The 24,800-nt window shown below is 39.2% G+C and overlaps 1 protein-coding gene across 34 annotated transcripts in view; it reads right to left on the minus strand.

The window, feature by feature from the left end:
- Positions 1 to 553: 553 nt before the first annotated feature.
- SORBS2 (sorbin and SH3 domain containing 2) overlaps positions 554 to 24,800 on the minus strand; it is a 450,872-nt gene continuing 426,625 nt past the window's right edge. For 28 of the 34 annotated variants that reach the window (XM_073341803.1, XM_073341830.1, XM_073341822.1 and 25 more), the window contains 5 exons: positions 24,412 to 24,615; positions 5,771 to 5,820; positions 3,310 to 3,416; positions 1,582 to 2,542; positions 554 to 1,305 (listed from right to left, as the gene is read on the minus strand). In XM_073341803.1, the coding sequence (XP_073197904.1) occupies positions 2,481 to 2,542; positions 3,310 to 3,416; positions 5,771 to 5,820; positions 24,412 to 24,615 (423 nt within the window). In that variant the 3' untranslated portion in view covers positions 554 to 1,305; positions 1,582 to 2,480. Of the gene's footprint in view, positions 1,306 to 1,581; positions 2,543 to 3,309; positions 3,417 to 5,770; positions 5,821 to 21,126; positions 21,300 to 24,411; positions 24,616 to 24,800 lie in introns of those variants that run through there. The other 6 variants (XM_073341805.1, XM_073341808.1, XM_073341806.1 and 3 more) reach the window with 6 other exon arrangements.

Here is a 24,800-nt window from a genome sequence, read left to right on the forward strand (position 1 = left end):
GATTGGCATGGTTTTGGCTCATCTAAGTTAGGGAAAGGAATTAAATGTAGGGACTTTGGCCAATGTTAAGGGTTTACACGGTTGTTTTTGTATCCCCTTACACCAGCGTCTCCTCAGAGGTACAGGTAGTTCTGGGAATGGCAGCACAGTCCCAGAAGACTAGCACTTTTGGTACAGAAATGTCATTCCTGAAAATTCCTTCTGGAAGCAAATATTTTAGGAGATATTAATATGAGTAAAGGACATTAAAAGCTGGCAAATTCCATAATGTAACTTATCTGAAGTACCAGTGTGGAACAAGACTGCTATACATAACTAACATCAGAGGAAAGCTATCTGAGTGAAGTAGTGCTGTTTTTGTCTTTTTTTAAATCTAATGTGTCTGGTTCTGAAAGTGTAGGATTACTTAAATTGACAACAAATCCTACGTTTGGTGGCAGACAAATCTCTGCGATTGTGTCCCCAGATAAAGCTGGGTTCATTTTAGTTCAAATACAAAGGAACTAAGGGTAAAAATATGTGATGGTGTAAATAACAGAGAAAAAAGCTGAAGTGTACTCCAAGCAGAATTTATTAGAAGTCTATTCAAGAAAAAACACAGACACCCTTTAAATTCTTATAAGCAAAGTCAATTACCTGAAAGCCAGGTATGAAAAACTTGTATTTTTAAAAATCAGTTACAGAGTAGAAACCGTACTTTTTTAAATATCACAGGCAACAGATATTTAAGTCTTCCATCATAAATGGCATCAAAGATCGGTATGAATCTCACAGCAAAGCTGCATGCAGATCTAAATTAAAATGGAAAGCCTTTGAAATATAAAGCTTTTGCCATGAAATTTGCAGTAATAAAGGTATGCTGCACAAAGATGTTTCTTTACCTTTGTCTTAATGACATTTTTCTGTAATAAAGTCATATGTACATTTAGATTTGGCTAGTAAAACCATTAATAAAATTTTGCATAAAATGCTATTTTACAGAATTGCACTATCCAGGTGTGCTTATGGTAAGAGTGGCAAGTAAATAAAAATGCATTGAAGATGTTCTGTATTATGAAAAGGGCAAAGATCAAATGAGGAACTCTGATTTTTTTTTTTAAATCAACACCAAAATGGTTCTGTACAAAAAAGTACAAAATGCTAGACTACTTACATAGTGATAAGATCAACCCTTTACCACCAGAAAAATGCAATAGAAGCTTTTGCCATCTATAAGGTGCTGAAGAAACCTAATTTGAATTGTTTTGTATAAAGCCACAGTCATTATCATCCTGTTTCATAATTTCATATATTATTTTTGCTTACCTAAGGAAAAAGAATGGTGTGTTCAGATATTTGTTTCATTCAGAAAAAAATACTAAAATGTATCAGTTTTAATAGTTGTGACTTTGTTTTTGTGTGTACTATATTCCTAAACAAGAATGCATAATTCAGATTTTGTTAACGTATACATATATATATAGTGAAATAAAATCAGTAAATTTGTGCATATTTTTTCAGGTGGCTATGTTAGAATACAACTTTGCACTAACACTGTTTATTTTTGTTCTGTAACTTCATCTTATAAATAAAAGCACTAACCTCTCAAATTTCATGTTGCTGATTATTATAACAAATTTAGATGCAGTCATGTAACGTTAGACATCAGTAGTTTGCTATTGTCGTCTATCTTCGTAGCTCGTCTCATCATTATCCACAAACTCTCAAGATTTCATGCCTCTTGCACTTCTTTAGTTTTAACAGAAAGCACTATAGCTTATTTGAAAAAAATGAGATTTAACTAATACAGTCACACCCATCCAACACACTTGCAGTTTCCCCATTTTAACTACTCTTCCTTGAAATTTTACAATCACTGTGCATATGTTACACTGTATAAGTGCAGGCAAAAAAAAATCTATATTATAATTGTCATATATCGTAAACCAGTAGAATAGGCAAACTTGTGATACAGCAAATGGAAAGCAACATAGGCTGCCAAGCTAAAAAGAAAGTGGACACTCAAACAACTTTTTAGTTTTTTTAAAAAGTAAATGGCAACTTTCTCTTTGTACCAGGTGGAAGCTGAGAATCAAATTTTTTGCATAGCATTTAATGCTAGTACCACAAATGTCCCGAACAATGCCGGTTTTCCCATGGAGATTCACCTGTGTACCTTCCATCAAGGGTTTCCTATTCTTTTGTTTCTAATGGGGGTGGGGAGGGGAGGGAAGGAACTAAAGCAGGAAAACAGGAGAAAGTACTTAAAATGTTGAAACAATTCCTCTTGTTTCATAAAAACTTAGTTATTCACACACTTTAGTTGTTGCTGTAATACGGCTGGAACGGTTTGGCAGATGAGGATGGGGATGATGATGAACTAGATGACCTTTATTTGAGACTGCAAAGCAAGAAAACAGAAGGCCTGTTGTAGCATGTTTTCTAGCAGCTTTATGCAGATGTGTTGCAGAGATGCAGCATAAATAAGTAGGGGAAAAAAATCACAGCCTCTTGACATAGTTTCCAGGGAAAGTACCAAAGAATTTGGTTCTTCTTGAGGTTCCTGAAAGTAGAAGTAATAAATGAAAGATGGCAGTAACAGTAAGTAATCACTATGCATGCGTGGCCTTTTTTCAGTTTATGAAATTTCATTAGCACTACAAATATTAGGACAGGAGAGACTTTTTATGCTTGTAGAAAGCCAAACTGACCCTTTGCATTGCATAGCTTGATGAATTACATTTCCCAGTCATAAACTGTTCAATATAAGCACAGGAAAAGCAACTACAAGAGGCATAGTTATGTTATTTTATTTCAATTATGTGTATCCAGATTATAATTTGTGTTAATTTTAACATATTAAAATATTGAGCTAGTACCCTTGAAAGATATTTAACAATATTAATTGTAGTGAAATAATCTGGCATAAGGGTGGATGTCATCAGCAGGTCTGTAGGATTTCCAAGATAATTTAGGATTAGCAGGACAGTTAAACCCTTACTCACAGAGAGTAATACTTGCTTACACGAGTAGTCCCATTGAAATCTATGGATAATTACGTGAGTACATTCCACTCAGTCTAGGTGAGGGCTGCATGATAGTGCTCTTCATTAAATAAGTGGGAAGCTACCTATTGACTTCAGAGGGCTTTGGGTCAGGCCAGTCCCCAAAGACTTCAGCATAATCAGGGTTATGATGCGTGACAAATTACAATCAATTTGCCACTTAGAACACATCAAATTATACAATTATCTAAATATAAGCAAACTATGAGGGCAGCAAATATTTCTCAAATTTTTAAAAAAACCAACCAACCAAAATAAAACATACCCACAAACCATCCATCATCACACTTTTCCATCACATCAATGATATCTCCCTCTCTCAGCTCCAGTTCATCTTCGTTCCTAGGAGTATAGTTATATAGAGCCTGAAACCTTAAACAGGACAAACAGTGTGTTTTAAAAAAAATAAGTTCTTTTCACCTTTACTTAGCTAGAGGAGCTTGTCAAACATTTAAATTAACTTTTAAAGTAATATACTCCACTAAAAACTACAACACTGCATATTGGAAAACAGCAATGCAGGAAACTTTTGCCTGTATAAGTACATATGGGACCAGGTCCAGACTGGAATACACAGCATAGTTTATGTAAAAGACAACTCACGTGAGATTACTAAATTGTTTACAGTGGGATTCATACTGCTACGCAATGTAACTGAAGACGCTAATGCACAACTCCTCTCAACTCTATTCTGAGAAGGGGAGAGACCCCGAGGGAGAGGCTTTTGAGAAAGATAGTGGTGCGGTAGCCATGGCCTAAAGGGGAGGGGGAAAAGAGTAAAACAATGTGTGGGGGGAAGAGGAAAGTAAGATGCTGGTCCCAATATCTTAGGAGAATAACTAACTTCTCTCACTTCCTCCTGTGGTGTATGTCCCCTTTGCTCCTCCTGGATTCTGGGTCTGGCCCTCAGTGTAAGTTAGAGCAGCCTCAGAGGCTGGACAGATAAAATAAAAATAGATGGAAATGGAGAAAGTGGGAGAGAAAAGGAAGGGATAAAAAGGAAAAAAGTACGGTATATCCCTGGCAGAAATGAGACGCTAAAAGGAAGGCAAAAGGCTAGTTGCAGTTACATACAAGGAGGGGGTGGAACATTAGACATTTCACCTGGTTAATTTCTTATTTTACATATATGAGTGAATTTAGTTGTCATGCATGTGATGGCTTGAATCAGGCAGTATGTAGGACAAATTGTGCTAGCTTTCACAAATGTCTTTCATTCTCTCGCATTTCTACCTTACAGTACTCTCTACTTTTTCAATCCTGGCCTTTCAGTTATGCGATGGTGTGTGTGATGGATAAATGGCAAGAGAAATGAGACCACCAAACTCATTTTCTTTCAGTGCCTGTGTTAGAGGTGAAAGAATAGTGTATTAAGTTACTAGGGCTAGATACTGCTTATACAACAGTCCTGTTCAAGGAGTCACATGTAGTTGCAGCAGCTGAGGAGCATCTCAGGGATGGAATTCCTTTCTTTCTTCAGGAAGAGGAATAGTCTCCTAATGGCCCACCCCAGTAGCAGATTACAACAACTCTTACTGTGCCAGTTGGCATACTGTGGGGGTATAGTCAAGATCCCCCCACATTCCACTATACTTCTTTGTCCATTCCCTGTCCATCCATGCAGGGCTGAGCATACAGCTTTCCCCTTTGGCGTACAGTAGAAATGCAGGGATGCTACACAGCAGCATGTGTGTAGGTTTTTATTTTCCCTTATGCTGAGCTATAATCTGGCTCTTAGGTTGGAGGAAGTTTTAGGCACTCATCATCCACACAAAATTCCCATTTGCTTCAAGGAATTCCAAACTGGGCGATTAATTCTTCTGGTGGTGGGGGTCTATAAATCAGTGCTAGAAATAGCCAACTAATGGAATAATGATCTGCCTGAACAGAATTAAATGGGAGTTAGGTGCCCTGGCACTTATAAAAACCCAATAGGTGTCTGTGCACATCTTTAGGCACCTAAATACTTGTAAAAATGTGGGACTTTGGGGCTTAAGTCTCATTTCATTTCAAGTCAGTGAGACTTAGGCTACTTGGGCCTGATTCAAAGCTCTTTTTGAAGTCAACAGAAAAACTCCTATTGACTCAACTGGGCTTTGGATCAGGACCAGAGTGCCTAAGTCACTTTTGAAAACTGAACTTAAGAGCCTAAGTTACTTAGATGCTTTTGAAAATTTTACTCTTTATCTAGTTTTATCACTTGCTCATGCCAAGTTCCCCTGTAAGATGTGATAGAGCATTCTTGTTATCACTTTATTCACTTCCTACATTTTGCTCACTTTTCTAATCCTGAAGGATCCCTTGATAAACAATAATTTACAGGAGATAGTTCAGGGCCAGTGTAGCAGGCAAGCTGAATTATTATTAAATCTTTATAATTGGCATTCTGCTCAAGAAGTCTAAAAGTGATGGAACCACAAAATGACCACAAACTGGTTTTTAAATTAATTTCCATCTTTAACTGTAAAACATGGAGAAATATAGGAGTTTTTGTGAGTAACTATGCTATAGTACATTTATTTTAATTTGTGAGATAATATACCTTCATAACTCAGTTTTGCCATCAGGGCTTTCTTGGATGTCTTCCGACATTATCTGGATAACCGTGTTATCCCATGATTCTACTAGGTAGTTTACTGATTCCTTGGAAGATATGCTGGCTATTGTTCCCCTTCCTCAAGTGCCAGTGTTATATCTCTGGTTAAGTAGATAAGAAATATACTTACGGTTCCCCCCCACTGTGTATGTTTTCATGAGCAAACACAGGGCGCGGTGGCTGTAATGAAATGATTTGAACTGTAATAAAGGTTTAAAATTATTCCTGATTTAAGTCTAAGTAGGACACTGGCATGACACACGTTCTGTTTGAAAAGATAAAGAAAAGAGCAAGCTCTAGAACTTTTACAGGTTTAAAGACTAGACTATTTTGAAGGACACAGTAAAAATTAAAAAAAGACACCTTTTAATTTATCCAGTCTAAATCTTCTCATGCTGAAGGAAAAGGTCAGAGTTGAGCCCGACTGCTTTTTCAAATATCACTAACAGTGCAGGGAGATCCCACAAAACTCCAGTGGAAATAGCGCCTGTTGTTATACAATCTTTGCCTGAAGTGTGTTCTCAGACAAAACCGGAACCAGAAATCATTCTTCACAGTGAAATACGAGCACCCATTCATTATGATTTCTCTAGACAAACACTATTCCTACATACCGTATACACGCACACACATGCTTTTAGAAGAATCAAACTAATTATGTCAATATTATAACATTTTTAGTTTGGAAGGGAAAAGTTGGTAGCTATTTCCAGTGCAATGACCTTTTAAGAGTTCCCTTCCTTTTTAAATTAGCACCACCCCACTATGTAACAGATGCTTTTAATATTGCAAGTGAAAAACCGTAACTTCTAAAAAGAGCACATCATGTTATGAAAAAATAGAAAGTCATTTGTTTATATCTATATCCATATTACACTCAATCCATAAAAGATGGAGGACCTGCTGGTTGTAAGAGGAAAGCAATAACTAGGATTGTGATTACACTATTAGTGGAGGCTGCCCCTCCCCTCACCAAAGAGATTTGCAGTCTGGAAGTACTTTGGGAACCTTAACTGGTCTTTGATACCTAGGTACCAAAGATAACTCACACCACATATTCTCCTATGAATGATTGAATTAAGTGTTCATGGACTTTTTTTGATGTCATGGACCTTATCATATTCGTCCATACTTTTGTCTTCTCTAGGTTTGACTATTCCAGTTCACTTTATTTTAGGTTACTCTTGAAGGTCACGATGAAACTTAAAATAGGGAAAAACATAATGTCTTGTTTACGTGCAGTAATGAAGAAACACAGTATGATGTCATTGCTTCTGTGCTTTGGAACTGCACTGGTTTCTCAGCTGCTCCTGATGAAATTCAAGAGGTGGTCTCCTTTCTATAAATCGTTACTTAATTAGGGACCTGCCTACCTGAAGTGACTACTCAAGGGGCCAACACAAATTTGTGCTTGTTAAAGATGTTCTTCTAATAAAGATGAAATAGAATGGTACATTGTAGTTTTAAGGATACTGTGGGATAGTCTCTAATAACAGGTGATTGCCAAATAACACTGAAATCTGTGACAAGATGTCACTCTATCTCAAAAAATGTTTATTCTGGTAGGATTACTGCCTCTCAACAGCTACATAACAGCATCTGGGGCACTAAGGAATAAAGCCATGGGAGACAGTGCCTTCCTGATGACTCTGTAGGTGAGATGGTATCCTTCCTAACAGAGTGAGCAAACTACATAGCACAAGTTCAAGAGAGTTCACTGCTGTCAGTTTCCATATGGGACTATTTATAATTATAGAATGGGCACAGAACCCCTGCAAGTCTTCCACACCATGGCCAAAGGGATCAGTTAGCCTGGGGTGTAGTTGGAGTTTGCGCAATCAAGAGTAGGATCCGTTTCTAGTGAGTATAACTCCCACCAAAGTTACTGATGATTAATATGTGCATTCTGTGGAAGAATTCATGTCAAAAGTTTAAATGATCCTGTCAGTGTTGGGAGCTGGTATTTCCCATTGCATCCCTCATCACAATGGCAACAGAAATCTGACACTAGCAGGGAGCATAGGGAAATCCTAATTCTTGACATAAAATGGAAGTGCTTAGAGAGGTTCCCATCCATATGCACTTTGCTGCATATAAGAACAGGCAGACAGCATGTTAAATTGTCTTAAGTTGCTGGATCATGAATTTAAGAGTACTCCTTTAAGGAACAGTGCCCAGAAGTTTAAAAGCGAATACTCAGAATTTATGCTATTCAAAGTTTCCCTCAATAACTTAAAAAAAACTTTATACCATGATCACCCTTTTTACAGGCTACTTATGTTTTATACCAGTGGTCTCTAACCTTTTTATGCACAAGATCACTTTTAAGTGCAACCCAGGATCTACCCCGCTCCGTCCCCGAGGATCCGCCCTGCTCACTCAGTCGCTCACTCTCCCTCATACTCACTCACTTTCACCGGGCTGCGGCAGGTGTTTGGAATGTGGGAGGGGGCTCTGGGGTGCAGGAGGGAGTGAGGGGTACAAGCTTTGGGAGGGAGTTTGGGTGCAGGAGGGGGCCCCGGGCTGGGGCACAGTTTTGGGGTGCAGGCGGGGGTATGGGGTGCTGGCTCTGGGAGGGAGCTCAGGGCTGGAGGAGGGGGTTCGGTGTGCAGGAGGGGGCTCAGGGCTGGGGTGCGGGCTCCCGCCAGGCGGCACTTACCTTGGGTGGCTCCCGGTTGGCAAAGCAGCGGAGTTAAGGCAGGCTCCCTACCTGCCCCGGCCCCACACCACTCCCGGAAAGGGCCAACGTGCCCCTGCAGCCCCTGGGGGAAGCACGTGGCTCTGTACACTGCTCCTCTCTGCAGGAACCGCCCCCCGCAGCTCTCATTGGTCACAGTTCCAGTTCCCAGCCAATGGGAGCTGTGGGGGCAGTGCTTGCAAGGAATGGTGCATGGTGACCCCTGCTCCTCCCCCAGGGCCGGGGGGCATGCTGGCCTCTTCCGGGAGCAGTGCGGGGTGAGGGCAGGCAGGGAGCCTGCTTTAGTGGCTGCACCACTGTACATTTAGCAGCTGGAGATCGTGATTGAGTGGGAGAGTCTCCAGGATCGACCAGTCGATTGCTATTGACTGCTTGGTGACCACTGCTTTATACACTGACAACTGCTCAATCTTAATTCATTACTAATAGTGCTGCCAGAGCTAAGCAGATCAAACTAAAGGGTTCAGAGAGAGACAGCCAGCCACACCTCTTTTAAAAAAAGATAAGAACAAAACTACTTCAGTGTTCTCCTCTCACAGAATTTCCTCACAGCCATGTCTAATTTTTCCATCTGATTTTTTTTTAAACATGCATCACTAGGTCATTTTAAAGCAAGCTTTTAGGTTAGGTAAAATGATGGTCTATCACTCTTGAACCAGTTTGCAAACATGATCCGTCCTGTGATTTGACAATTGCATCCATAATAGCAACTGATATATACAAGATTTCAAACAAAATTGTTATTTAAAGGTGGTGGGTTTTTTTTTTTTCCCTTTTCTTGAGGAGCCCTCTGTACCTTGGGTGGATAAATACAAATTCTTCCCTCTACAGACACTTTAACACATTTCAAAGCCCCCACTCCATGTCTACCTTATAGTTGAAGACTGGACAAAACTCCCTTTGCAGCCCAATTTGGCCCTAGCTGTCATGTGATTCTAGACAACTTTCTCCTTTGTTGCTCGGCACATGACTGTCTGAGTATTTTGCAGCACTCCCAGTGCAAAAATCGTAACATAAAAAATAAATGGACAGCTAGCAACACTACATATTAGAGTGGAACACATACAGATTTATACTGAAGCTAACAAGTTAAGCCACATTTTGATTAAGGGTTACTAATTGCACATTATAATCATCACAGTTTTTCATGTGGCTAAAATTACACATAATGTTATTGTTGCACACAAGGTTATTTTTACATTAGTGCACACAATTTATTGCAGAGAACATTATAAACATTCTCAATTTCATGTTTATAGAGTTTATGGGCCAGATTTTCAAAGGTATTTAGTTGCCTAAAGATGCAGCTGGCATAGGAATTAGGCACTTAGGACTTCTGAAAATCCTGCTAGGCACTCAGGTGCATATTTAATTGCCTAAATACCATTGAAAATCTGGCCCTACATGTCTGTCTGTCCTTCCTGATATTAATCCTGTTTATTTATGTGATGTGCATAAAACATTCTTAAAGTATCTTTGTTTTTCTGCCATGTAATGGTGAGAAATTCAAATGATAAAACAAAACATATTATCTGACTTTGGTAAACACTCATCAAAATCTGACTGATCAAGCAGAAATGGGAACAGGTATTAGGATTGGATTTAACACATGCTCCCGCTCTATGCTCTGTCTGCCCTTCCTCAGACCCTTGAATGTGATTTGAATCCCAGTGGCAGGCTCTATACACTCTTTTAAACTCTGATTGATGGGTTGTTTCTTATTTGTTTGAGCGTTTTTTCTGCAAACAATAAAGGGTAACATCCTTAAAAACAATATTATAAATGACTGAATACCTTGAACATATGCCAAAAGAGGAAGAAATGAGTCAAGCAACATAATACTACTGTCGTCTTCTCCATGTAATTCCAACACTATGAAGTGAGCTGTAGCTCACGAAAGCTTATGCTCAAATAAATTTGTTAGTCTCTTAGGTGCCACAAGTCCTCCTTTTCTTTTTGCGAATACAGACTAACACGGCTGCTACTCTGAAACCTGTTAAATACAGTATCACTGCTGAAGTCAAATAACGTTGACACGACAGAATGTAAAATGCATTGGTACTCAAGGCAAGAGAGAATTTTACATTCCAAACTTAATTAGAAATAATAGTACATAGCAAATACATAATGCTTTAGATATTCACAGAATTGTGGGGAGGGATAGCTCAGTGGTTTGAGCATTGGCCTGCTAAGGTCCCTTCCAACCCCGATATTCTATGAACTGTAGAAACAATTAATAAAGCATCACAATGCCCTTGCAAGGTAAATAGGGACTTTGATCTCCATTGTTTAGATGCAGAAACACACAAAAAGGCTAAGCAGAGACTAGTCTATGTCAGGTCAGGAGCAGAGCTGGGATGACAACCCAGGCTGATGGGGTACTGTTCATTGCAGTGTAGACTTCCGGGCTCATGGTGGAGCCTGGGCTCTAGAACTCTGCAAGGTGGGAGGGTCCCAGAGCTTGGTTTCTAGTCCGAATCTAAAAGTCTACACTGCAATCAAACAGCCCAGCAGCCTAAGCCCTGCAAACCTGAGTCAGCTGGCGTGGGCCAGCTGCAGGTTTTTAACTGCAGTGCAGACATACCCTTAGGCAATAGAGTGATTGGGGTTACACAGGGACTTAGAGTTTCTAGCTTCCAATCCCATGGCTCAGTTTATTAGACCATGTTGCCTCCTGTGTAGGAGTAAAAGATTTAGGACTTTAATTTCAACAGTGCACAATCACAACTGTGTACACGAACATATACACAACTGCACATCTCATTTGCATGTATGTGTCTGCATGTAAGGCATTTTGGCATGCTGATGGCCAATTAGGGCACATTTATTGTAACTGAGCATGCAAATTAGGTGTGCAATTATGGGTGCCTCGTTCTGGGAATTAAGCCCATAAAGAATACACAACACATACTACCCAGTATAGCATCCTTTTACTGTTTTTTGCATCCCATCATGCGGAGTAACATAGGACCTAAACCTTTAGTGGGAATAGAATCTATCTCCTAATTTGCTTGCTAACAAGCAATATCACTGCCGCCTACCACCTAATTTCTGGTTTGTCTTTTTGTGATGTCTCTGGTACATACCATTTCAATGGGAAATAGGGTTGCCAACTGGCTAATCGCACAAACCCAAACACTCTTCCCTGCTCCTTCCCCAAGGCCACGCCCCTGCCCCTTCTGAGGCCCTGCTCCCGCTCACCCACCCTCACTCACTTTCACCAGGCTGGGACAGGAGGTTGGGTGCGGGATGGGGCTGGAGCAGGGGGCTAGGGTAAGGGGGGGGTTTGCTGGTGCTTACCTTGGGGGTGGCATGTCTGGCAGCAGCTCCGAGGCTCACGGGCGGCCAGGCGGCTCTGTGTGCTGCCCCTGCCTGTAGGCACCGCCCCTGCAGCTCCCATTGGCCGTGGTTCCCCGTTCCCGGCCCATGGGAGCTGTGGAGTCAGCGCTTGGGCAGCATGCAGAGATCCACTGGCCGTCCCTCCTCCCAGGAGCTGCTGCTGGACATGTCACCGCTTCCAGGAGTGGCACGGCGCCAGGGTAGGTAGGGGGAGTCTACCTTAGCCCCGCTGCGCTGCCAGACTTTTAGTGGCCTAAAAGCTCCTGGATTGACTTCTGTAGCCTTTAGGATATCAAGCCCAATTCTGGGAGACTGCTGGCCAAACTGGGAGGGTTGGCAACTGTAATGGGAAACAAGAATCCAGCAAAACTAGAGAAACACAAATATCTTGTGGGGGGAGGAGAATACATCTCCCCTACACGTAGCAGCCAGAGCGGGGGGAGACGAACGTAAAATCAAAGGGCAACTGCACAGCAAAAGATCTCTGTGCTCCATTGCAAATCCATTCTGCTATCAACAGTAAGAGGCAAAAGCGGTCTCAGATGCTTTTGAGACAAAGTGCACTGAATGTTAAGATACACGTGTAAAGCATTTTGGTCCTAACCAAAAAAACAAGCATAACACACAAACTATATTTTCATTTAGAATCTTCTTGAATATTAGAGCACATAATATAAGACCAATACGTACACTCTGTAAATAATTTGATCTTTAGATAAAATGCAATAGATGTAGTTACTGACTGTTACGAAAGGAAACGCTGAAGAGAATCACAGTTGCAAATAGCAGTGCTGGGGAAAACATGATATCAAGTCAGTGCAGCACACATTGCTATCGTAACAAAATATTTTCAAAAGAAGAATATGAATGCAAAAAATCAAGGAATATTGAACACATTACAGAAGCCACATTACATGCAATAAAGTCTAGATTTTTTTGGCTATCAGAAAGGACATTTTAATAATCTGGAAATGCTTTGAAACAAGAGGAGCCATTTAGAAAACAGTTGAAAAAAAAATAGAATTCTGTCATTTTTGATGTTTTGTGAACACTGGGCAATCCAGTGGAGATACAATATACAACAGAACTGTAACATAAGGTGCTGTACACAAAGAATTTCATTATGATTTTATGCAAATCATTTTTGTAGTTTGACAGCAGCATTGCAGCACAGCGTACTGATAGTATTCAAACATATGTTATCAAACAAAGAACAGGGAGACTAGCTATTTAAACTCCTTATACTAGGGGAGAATGGTGACATCACACACTGGGCATTCAGTACCATACCCTGTGTGAATAGCTGTGACCTCTGACAGGTGAGTTGCAGGATCTCTTAGTCATCACAGGGCTACGAGGAGGTTTACCCATAACAAATATCTCTCTCTTTAAATCAGCCTGAAAAAACCATAAAAATTGTATAAGTTCATAGCTTAAGTACAAAGCCTTACAGGGGATTTTTGCTGCTTCGTTTGCGCATACAAACTGGACATACTATTTCTTTAATTAAAAAGGCCCATGTGTTAAAATGCAAAGAACAAGCTGATCTGTTAGTCCAGCACACCTGTGCTGTTGCTATTGTATCACCTGAAGCATTGTTTAGTTGCTCTGGCAGTTACACAGACATTTACAACTACAACTTGCAAGATTATTCACCCATGACCTTTTTGGGATATGATCTAGCACTGCAAATTTAAATATTGAAGTGACTATTAATAATATAGAACACTCAAAAGCACACAGCAGAAAGTTCATAGCGAACAGGGAAATACTAGCAACTGATATTATAGCACTTTGATATTAAACTGAAAGCACTGCTAAAATCTGACCCACTTTCTGAGTGCATGTTTAAGTCAGTGGAGGATGATAAATGAAAGGATATCAGTTAGGCTGGTGCCTATGTAAATTAGCTTTCAAAGCTAATTGTTTCATAGAAATCAAAACTTGTCAGACGAAGGGGATGTGAAGAAAATGAGAATTAATTGTAAGGAAATGGTGAAGTGTAATATCCTCATTGGAAGCCTGGTCCTTTGGATTTTGTGAAGAGTTGTAATTGAAATGTTTGTACTGAGAGTGAAGAATGGGGTCCTTTTACAAACTGGAAGAATGAACAACAAATGCAACAAGAAACCCAAAGAAGCCTTAGATGGGGGCCAAGAAGGGAGAAAAACTCCTTAAGATTCCCTTTGTGGGGTTTCTTCTGATTTCTTCCTTCAGAAAATGAAAGTTTCTCCACCATGGAAGAGTCTGGGGTTCGACTTCCAAGCCCTATGGATATCCAGGGATCTGCTGGAAATCTTGCACCAGGCCTGGCTCCCTTAAAGGGGGTTCCACAATGAGACAGATTCACTGCTACATACTGTGGATGTGGAGGATGTGTTGCATAATGTTCTCCTTGTCCCCAAGCCTGCCCATTGCTTGGGCCACATGCTCCCTACTCTCACATCCAGGACTAGGAAACATAGTGCTGCTTAGGAAACTGACCTGCCTCCCACTGTGCAGGCAAGGGATGATCTGTTTGTCAAAGGACTTTTCCATATGTGGGTCAACAGGGTGTACGCTGCCTTTAAATACTTACATTCTCTCTGCAAGATAAAGGGCTCTAAAAGAATGACGACATTAAAGAGACTTTAAAATCAAAGAGCTAAAATAAATGTTCTAGTTTTGTATATTTTTAATGAGACTGGCTTAGACTTGATTTGACTTTCCACTATCATCTCCCCAATACTTTTATAATCACACAGGGAAGATTTTCAAAGGAACAAAGGGCAGACAGGCACGCAACTTCCACTAAAAGTCAATGGGAGTTGGATACCTAAGACACAGAGGCCTCATCTTCCCTGTGAAAAAAGGTGTGTCCTTGAGTTTGCTAACACATGCTAACTAATTCAAGGTAAAATCCTAGTGACTCCAATAGACAATTTGTAGTTTTCACACAAGTTAAGGCCTATGGGGGAGCCTAATCTTTGAGTCAACCTGTTAACTCATGTGAAAACTACAAACTGCCTTGTCTTCACTAGGATTTTACCTCAAGTTTGTTAATATGTCAGCTAACTTGAGCTAAAACTACACCTTTTTTTTTTTATAGTGATGGCAAAACCTACTGCCCCTTTAAAAATCATACCTAGAGTTTCTTATATTTCACTGTCATTAGTCTCCTCTAAGGGTATTGGCAAGCTTCTACATATATCTGTAAACCAACCTTTTGTCTGACATGAGCAAAGTTATCACAATATTAATCTTATTATTCCCTTTACGTTGTAGGGCTTTCCCTCATCTTGTGTATTTTAGTTTTGTACTCTTTGGTGTCATTAGTTGTTAAGAGACTTAAATGCCTGGCTTCTTAATACAAAACCATGCAGAGTTCAGCATGTTACCCACTGATATAGACAAGTGGAATGGGAATAGGAACTATCCCTTCTTCTGAAATCCAATTCATAGCCTAGAGATAGGGGGTTTGTGAGAGCCAAATGGATCAGTATAATGTTAAGCATTATACTTTTGACTTACTACAAGCTGCTGGGATGTTAGTTCACCTGCCCATTGCTGTGCTCAATCTTTGCTGCTAGACATAGAATTGCCTGCTTATCAGAGGCAGGAAGTGTTGTCTCCAGAACAGATACAGAGGGCTCATCAAAACTCATCAGTCAATGGGAGTCTTCCTGTTGACTTCCGGGGGGTTTGGTTTGGGCCTATACTGATGACATCCACAGAGGGAATTGCTCACTGGCCTTCAAAGATCATCTAGAGTATGGAACAGGCAGAGAACTGGGGACAATCAAGAAAGACAATTAAGAGTTGTGGATCGACCTCTGTAAGAAAAAACCCCCGTCTTCTAGTTCTTATCATTGCTTAATCTGCATTGTCTTAAAATGAGACAATAAATGTCCCTCTCTCGATAATTTGCACTTCTTTCCCTTCACCACTTACAATGAAAAGCAACAAAATAAAATCCAAAGTCAAAATTTGTGCCCTGATGTGTATGAACTTTCAGCTTGTTGTATCATTTCAAAGAGTTGAATTTATATTTCCTTTCATTTTGGATTAATTTTCCTTGTTAGGATTTATTGATGAATGCTCAATTTATACGAAAAATCTCAAGATCCCCTAGAGCTAATTTCAAAGACTTTGTGCGAGTTGGTAACATTTCCTGAATTTTGTTTGTTTTGATTTAAAATAAGTAAAAGCACCCATCCATAAGTGCTAAGTGCCCTGTCAATTATTCAAAATTATATAACCAAAATGCAATACAATTAGTTCACCCCTTCTAGCAAGGTGCAGCACATGCTCAGTTATTACCAACCACATACACAGGCCGCTACTACAGTCCTCTCACTTCTCTTCTAAACCAACAAATGGTCTTTTTAGCATGCCCTCAAAGTAACCAAATCATGGCAATTTTTAGACCAGGGAGGAGGTTATATCAGAGCCCCAGGGTCCCGTCGGAGTACACTCCAACCTGCAACTTCTTCTCTATTATAGGATGGGGATCTTGCATCCACATCTCTACTTACTGCAGATACTCTAGGTAGTGTATCACAGGGAGAGAGGTGGTCTCTTAGGTGAGAGATCTGAAGCTGTCAACAACATATCTCTTTCTCAGCTGGGGAAAAATGGAACACCTTAAATCTTGTTTAAAATCAATCATAGTGTTTTTATGGTGATTTTTCTCTTTTCTGTTTAAACTAAATGTAATGCTCATGAAATTAACATCTCTGGAGCCTGACTCCTTCTATGTACCCACTAAAGACCTAGAAAGCAAGTGACATAATTTCAGACTTCTCTGCACTGCCCTGCCGCAGTGCTTCACACCTGACCTGGAAATATGTCTTGAGAAGAGAAAGTTACCCATACTCTAGATCTGTTCCTTTTTTGGTTAATGAGACTGACAACAAGAATGCTACTAATGGGTAAGTGTGATGGGGTAATTGTGAAGTACTTTCTTACTTGACACTGTTATTTAATTATTTAATCTGAAAAGGCACTACACTGCTAATATAACATTCGAGCTAGCTACATGCTTATGCTATGAAATATTAGTAACTGAAAAGTTATATTTAAAATTAAAAAAGATCAATCTTAGCATCATTCCTTCTATTTGTCAAACACACATGGAGACATGCAGCAATTCACACTCAACAAGTGCAGTTACCTTTAACTTTGGTGAGTTTATCTCCTGTCGGTAGGACAGTTTGGAAAGGAGAGGAGGTGAGTGGGGAACAGCAGACTGGGAAGATGTGGAGACAGACTGAGAGGGAGATGCCTTGGCAGAGTGAAATGGAGGACTAGAAGGAAGATGAGAAGGAGAAGCAGAAGGCCCTTGTGTCCCAGAGGAAAGTGGGGCTGGCTTAAACATTTAAGAAAGACAACAAGTAATCATGCTGTACAACCATCAGTGAAGGACATAAAGTGCAGAAAGAAGAGTAATACACCACTAACAAGCAGAGACAGAGAGACCCCTAACTGCTGTACTCAGGCTGATGTTACATTCATCATAAGTCAGTAAATCTAATGTTCTGAGGTGAAATCACTCATAGTCTTATCATATTCTACTTACTTCCTACTACTACCCTGTCTTTAGGCTCATTCATTTGAAAAACACAAATATGGGATGGGAGTAGGTGTATCTCTTGTAATATCATAACTGTATACTTGGAGGCCCTCTAATATGTCTTAGGCTTCATTTTGAAGTGCTCCGCAATGAAAGTCGAGGGTGCTTCTCTCCCAAGAGCTCAGTATCTTGAAGGATTGGGCCCTACAGGAAGTTCTGTTAAAACTTCAAAATGAAAACTGCCTTTAAATATACTATTTATAAGAGGCACTGTTGGGTTAAATTAAGTCCAAATTTTAAATGTTATCAAAAGAAACTTTTGCAAAACCTAATACTTTAAGTTTTTCAGAAATTACAATTAAAGCAGTTGTTCTTAGTTAAACATTCCCTCAAATCTCCCTCTTGTTGAAACAGAGAGAAATATCATTCTCTGTTATATGGTACCCTTATTTTCTCCAGTTTTGCTTTCTCTGCTAGATAGCTGCCATCACAATAATTCTGACCTGAAAGGCAGAATACGTGACTTTCTTCATTGGCCCACTAGTGCTACCCTTCGAATTATCTGACAGAATGAACACTCTCAAACATTGCAGAAATAAGACCCTGAACAAGACACTGACTATAAAACAGAGCTCAGACTGATTCAACTGATTTCATTTTGTGATATATGCCATCATGTGCCAGCAATGCCCCTCTGCCATGTACATTGGCCAAACCGGACAGTCTCTATGTAAAAGAATAAATGGACACAAATCAGACGTCAAGAATTATAACATTCAAAAACCAGTCGGAGAACACTTCAATCTCTTTGCTCACTCGATTACAGACCTAAATGTGGCAATCCTTCAACAAAAAAACTTCAAAAACAGACTCCAACAAGAGACTGCTGAATTGGAATTAATTTGCAAATTGGATACAATTAACTTAGACTTGACTAAAGACTGGGAGTGGATGTGTCATCACACAAAGTAAAACTATTTTCCCTTGTTTATTTCCCCTCCTACTGTTCTTGTAAACTGCTGGAAATGGCCCACCTTGATTATCACTACAAAAGGTTCCCCCCCACCCCTGCTTTCCTGCTGGTAATAGCTCACCTTTCCCGATCCCTCTCCTTACAGTGTGTATGGTAACACCCATTGTTTCATGTTCTCTGTGTACATAAATCTCCCCACTGTATTTTCCACTGAATGCATCTGATGAAGTGAGCTGTAGCTCACGAAAGCTTTTGCTCAAATAAATTGGTTAGTCTCTAAGGTGCCACAAGTACTCCTTTTCTTTTTGCGAATACAGACTAACACGGCTGCTACTCTGAAACCTGATTTTCATTTTGCAAGTCAAGAGAAATGCAAGGAACTGAGAAAAGAGGATACACTGACAAAATGAATTTTGTAAAAAAACAACAACTTTCAATTTTAATAATGTAAATGTTTTAATATCTTAAGTAAATGAATGTGTTAGTTAAGAGCTATAATTTTTATACTGGCAGTGTCCCTTGAAATAACCACCGCATAGTTTGTTTTCAGGGTTACGTTGTAGTTTTTAAGCCATGAGAACAAGTTATGAGGGCTGCAAAGTCTTACAGGGATCTATCGGGGATCTATCTATCTTACAGGGATCTATCAGGGATCACCTGTTACCCATATATCTGAGTTATAGATTGGTTTGAACCAGATTAACTGCTTTAACTGTCTGACCGTTTAAACAAATTTTATAGAGAAAAAAAAAGTTACTAAAATTTTGCCTAGAAACATTAGAATTAATTTTATATAAATATCATGTGTTAATTAATTCAGGGCCATCTTGTGGCATTTAGACATTGGCATGCATTAGGGGCACTACAGAGTTGTGCTGGTCCAGGGGGAACTGTGGGAGGGATCATGACTTAGAAAGCATGTGTTTCATGGCCAAACTTAATCTGGCCCCTAGTTATTAGTCATATTCTTGTGACATGAACACACTATAATTAGCTAGATGGCCAAATGACACATCTGAGAGGTGAATAGCTAAAAGTTTCCGCAGGTGATTCCTCCTCATTCTTTCAGGAGTGCGCGGATAGCTTTGCTTTTGGGAGCTCCCATTCTGTCAGATAATTCAAAAGGTAGCACTAATGGGCCTGTGAAGAAAGCTGTGCATTCTGCCTTTCAGGTCATTACTATTGTGATGGCAGCAGAGAAGACTGGAAAACAAGGGCACCATGTAACCTAGAATGATATTTCTCTCAGTTTCAGCAAGAGGGAGATTTGAGATGGGAGTACTGTTTTCTCTGTCATTAAGAATATCATATATAATTTATTTAATATAATATAACCCTAATTATAATACTGTATGTATATGTATAGATACACAAAAATATATTAGAAAAGTCTATACTAATTATACTGGGAGTAACTGTATGAATGTAGAAGCTAAATCGTAAGAAATTAAAATACCTCTTTATAGATACTTGATGAACTGTATATTTCATAAGGTATCATATGCTCGCTTTGAATTGCTATTGGAGATTTTATTCTGTCATGTCTCAGCGTCTCCTCTATATACAGTCCTGGCATTTGTCCTGTTACATCAGGTGCACGTCTGTAGAAATTTGAATCTTGACATTTTGGCTGGCCCCCGTGGATTACTGGCAGGCGCACCTCACAGGTTTCCTCTTCCTGTTCACCACTTGCCACTAGCATTCTGGCTAGGGAGCCACATTTAGAAGGCTCAGAGACAGCAAAAGCCGTGCTCATGGTTTCACATGCTTTTGTAGGAGCTGATAAGCTTCTGGTTTCTTTGACAGCTGGCGATCCAATCATCTCTTTCAGATCTTTATATTTTCCTTCATTCATTTTGATACCGTTTGTTATGGGCTTAAGTGCTGTGGCCTGAAATTGGATTGTTGGAGGAAGTGATACAAAAGTACATGCAGAGAAGGGCTGAAGAGATTCAGAATACCTGAGAGAGGTCTTTGGTGATGTAAATGGAACAAAATGACCACCCTTAACTTGGCAAGTAATATTAGCAGTGGGCACTGGAATAGACTGGGATGCGGTTAATCCCAAAGAGTTGAGTTCCTCTAGATCACAACGAAAGCTGTCAGGAAAAGGTGCAGGAGTTGGGGCAGGCGTGCTTGACGGTGGAAAACCAACAGTCAGTGACAACCATTCATTGGCGACAGCCTTGAGATTCCCTTTATTAGAATCTGACCAAGGAGAGGAATGATATCTGGGAGGTGGGGATGATGCTTTGGAAGCCAACTTTAGAAATAAGGAAAAGCATAGGAATTAAAAATAAATAAACAAACAAAATGACCTTGGATTAAGATATGAGTAGCGTAAGCAAAAAAAGTTATGTGCCATCTTCTGGATTATAGGATATTATTTCAGTGAGCACAAATGTCTGAAATCATTACTACATGAATCAGAATAGCTGAATTTGAAAAGTGAAACTATATCAGGTTCTGGCCTAGGGCTTAAATGTCAAACATCAAGACAGATCTGAATCACGGAGTCATGAAGGGGAGCCTAAATTTGATCTGCTAGGATTATGTTATTTACTGCTCTATGCTAGTGAGCCTATCACAAGTTGTTATATAGTACACTCAAGACTGCTGTGATTTCCCCAAACCATTATTTTCAGAACAGTCATACTGTTAAAAGCACCTTGCTCACTGTGGGTGCAATTAAACACTAATACAAATAGAACAAACCAAATAATTTCTAATTTTCCTAATGTTAATGTTTGCTGCACCTTCTGGTGGTGATCTTAAAGAAACATCTTAAATACACTGCATACTTTTATTAAGGCATCAATAGTTACATAATGCATTTTTTATTTAAAATTGATGTAATTGTGAACAAATAAAATTACAGTTTTAGTTAAGGTACATACACTTAAATCTAATAGAAAGTAGACAGTAAACAATCCTTTTTAAGATGGTGACAGCACAGTACGTAGCAATATATTTTGAGTAGCATTACATAATATTGATTGAAGTATCCTTCTGGTAAAAGAAAAGTCCTTTTGTACGAATGATAGACTGGTGAGTCATACATACACTGCATCTGTAGATATCCATTGCTTCAGTAAATACTGAAAATGTATTTTTTGTTACTAGTAATCCTCAAAATTAAACTGGCATGAAAAAAGTATTTTAATTTCCTTGTTAGAATAACCTAAAACAATTCTAGACTGCACATCTCTTTAGTTATCTGGCTACTTTAGATTTTAATTATTACTGTAGAAAAGAAAATAAGGCTTTATTACTTATACAGAGTTTGAACCTGAGAGACAGACTGCGGAGAAGAGGGCAAATTACTTACCTCCTACTGAAGTTTTCTCAAGGTAGATGGCTTTATTTTTGAGAAGTTAGACAATTCTTTGGTATAGGATTTCCTGATATCCAGTTCTCTTGCAAAATTTAATAGTTTTGAGTTTCTTTATTTTTGACAATGAACAGATCCCACATAACGCAAACACTATTGAATTATCTCTCTCCCCCGCCTCCCAACAGAAGGAGCCTCTAGAGGCAGAAAGTAATACAATGGGTTACATGTTATATACATGAATAGGAGGAGGAAGAATAAATAGAACCCTGAAGTTCTGATCATGCTAAACCCTAGTACTCAGTTGGGAATGCTTAAGTTTACTAAAGCCTCTCCAGCTATTGTAAGAAAAGAAGACTTAAGACACTTTTTCCACACACGTAGCCTCTTCTGAATATATAAAAGAATTAATGGATGAGAAGTTGGTTTGAGAGATTTTAGTACAGTATTTCCATTTATGTCAGTGCAGCAACTGCTGCAGAAATTCCCTCTGTCACATAAAAGACCTTGAGTTTTTTCTTAGAAAACAGATACTCACTGACATGCATGTGTGCAGAGATCTGTTCTAGACTCTCTGGGCCTGATTCTCCACTTCGTTACAGTTTTATAGAGAGGTAACTGACAGAATATACCCATGTCCACATCCTACATACTATTGTAATAATCGTTGTACAAAGTATGTCTTATAAGGTATCATTTGAAAACTCACAATTTGCTCGTCAATACTGTCCTGATAAAATGTGTGGTAACATTGTATGTGACATTATAAAATTCCACTGCATGGTGTTATTAACACATCTCTCGGTGCCCTATTCCCTCCTGGTCAAGGAAGGATGCTTTATCAGAGCAGTCTTAGGGGAAGATCTTCAGCTGGTGGAAATTGCCATAGTTTCCTGGCGTTTATGGAGCTATGACATCTACATCAGCTGAGGATCTGCCCACTGCTATGTGTAGTTTTCTATCACAACAAAGATAATTTGAACTAACCAGCAACTAATATGAAAAAATACAGATCAGGGACAGACATTCTGTTTTCTTGTTTAAGCTCCAAGAGATGGAGACCCTTCAAGACATCATCCAAACTCCTTCTGATTCCAATCTCTTCCCCTAGAGTTGGTCTTTTCAACTTCGAAGTGAGGGAAGATGTAAAATATTTAAATATCAAAGAATTATTGGGTGATTTTAACTTAAATGTGAGTCTCATCTGAACTTAAATGCTTTGAAACCACAGCCCAGCTCTCAATGGAATGATGAGAACCTTAGCAATGAGTTATGTGATAAAGAATTGGAACTAGGCGGATCTGAAGTTGGCTAACTACTATAAAACTTAAATTGTTTCTACCTCCAACCCAAAACTTTTATTGCGTGTGAAAAAATAGCAGCTGGCATCAAGAACCATCTCCTGATCAAGCAAATCTCACATTTGATGCTATTAGTGTTTATCCATAGGCACAAAATTCACAGGTCAGGCTTGTCCATCAGGGACACATTTTGGTAACAATTGGGAAGCTTCTCCTATTCTAACATTGTAACTTAGCACTAATATATGAATAACTGTCAAAATATAGATGAAAAGAAGCAAGGTAATATATTACTGACATCATGAAACAAAAATACACCAATAACTGAACAAAGAGAGCTTACAAACTACACACACAAAACAGAACATACTCTAAAGAGATAAACAAGTAAGAAAAGTGAACATTTGAAGGGTTTTTTCTCTCCTTCATGTTCAAAAGTTGTAGACCGATAACTCTCAACAACAGTAATTGAAGCCACATACAAAAATCTTCATGCTTCTATTGCCATTAAAGAGATTGTGTACAAATCTTTGTGAGAAGGTAGTAATATTTCAGCAACTGAGTAATTGATCAAAGCCTGCTCCTCATCAAGAACAGAACTTTCAATGGAAATCAACTTTTCTCCCATCAGACAACATAACTTGTGATGGTTGCATAGACTGGGATGGAGGGGGGGTTCAAACACTTCTGAAAGGTTTGCGAGTGTTCATGACTAGGTATAAGAAGTTGTAAAGAAGCTTGGTTTCAAGTTATAGCTATAAAGATCTGAACCTGAACTGTATTGCAACGTGATGACATTTGCATCATTATAGCTTAACACAAGTGCTATCATGTTACAAAATCACCCAAGGAGTCTGCTCTATGACAAAAATCCATTTCTGCAGGGTGGGTGACAAAAGGAGGCCAGTCACACAAAGAAGACATTGGCTGACTCCTTCTCCTTGCACCCAAGGATGGACAGGGAGAGCACAGGGCTATTTTTGGCCAGCTGTGTTGTGGCCTCATGCAAACTGCCCTCTCATGCTATTCTCATGGGTTCTCTTTTAGGGGACTGCAAGATCTTCTGGTCTTTGTCATAAAAAAAGATGTTCATATTGCAACATAACAGTCTGCTGAACATAACCCACGATGCTCAAATCTGTTCCAAGTTGCCAAACAAGTTTTGTTCTGGTTGATTTGCTGCCCAAACTCTGCCTGGCCATTCTCTAGATAATGTAATGGTTAATTACTAGACTTGCGGAGTTTGGGATGCATGAAGGATATTTAAAAAATCTTTGGAAATTAAGCCTTTTATGTCCTAGATTTTACACTTTGAATTTTATAGACTTAGTGTAAACCAGCAAGAGTGTTAAATGCCATAGTGTATCCTAAAAAATGTAAAAAATAAAGTTGTACAATGAAAATTTGGCAATGCAACTCTATCTTCAGAAAAAGACCAAGTAGTAAATATATTTTCTATGGGTGGGATGCATGAATTTTTAAAAAATGTATATTGAACTGTTTATTGGTTATTTTACTAAAGATTTACAAATTGTATTAACATACTCTAGGCATGATGGAAAAACAAATCGTCCTTACCTTAGTGGAACTTAAATGGTGTATTCTATCACTAGAATAGCTTTGGGGTAATGGAGGATCAGGGTAGTCACCAGCACCTTTTGATGCATTCTTTTTGATGACTTCTACATAGGAAACAGGGAAGATGCCTTGTCTGTTGGTTCCTGGTATTTTACCTTCATACCAGTTTTGATCAACTCGCTTAAGAAGAATTACTCTGTCTCCCTGTAATGCATTATCAAAATTAATTATCAGTGGACAAGTGATAACTTTGTTTTCTGAATAGTTTGTATTTTTATCTCAACATATCACAGTATTTTTCCATGGGGGTCCTTTATGGCCCTGGTCAGAGCCTTCAGAATCTCCCCCACTTTCCCATTAACTTCATATAATGCTATCGTTCCAGCAAG

The sequence above is a fragment of the Lepidochelys kempii genome, chromosome 4, assembly GCF_965140265.1.
Source record: "Lepidochelys kempii isolate rLepKem1 chromosome 4, rLepKem1.hap2, whole genome shotgun sequence".
NCBI lineage: Eukaryota > Metazoa > Chordata > Testudines > Cheloniidae > Lepidochelys > Lepidochelys kempii.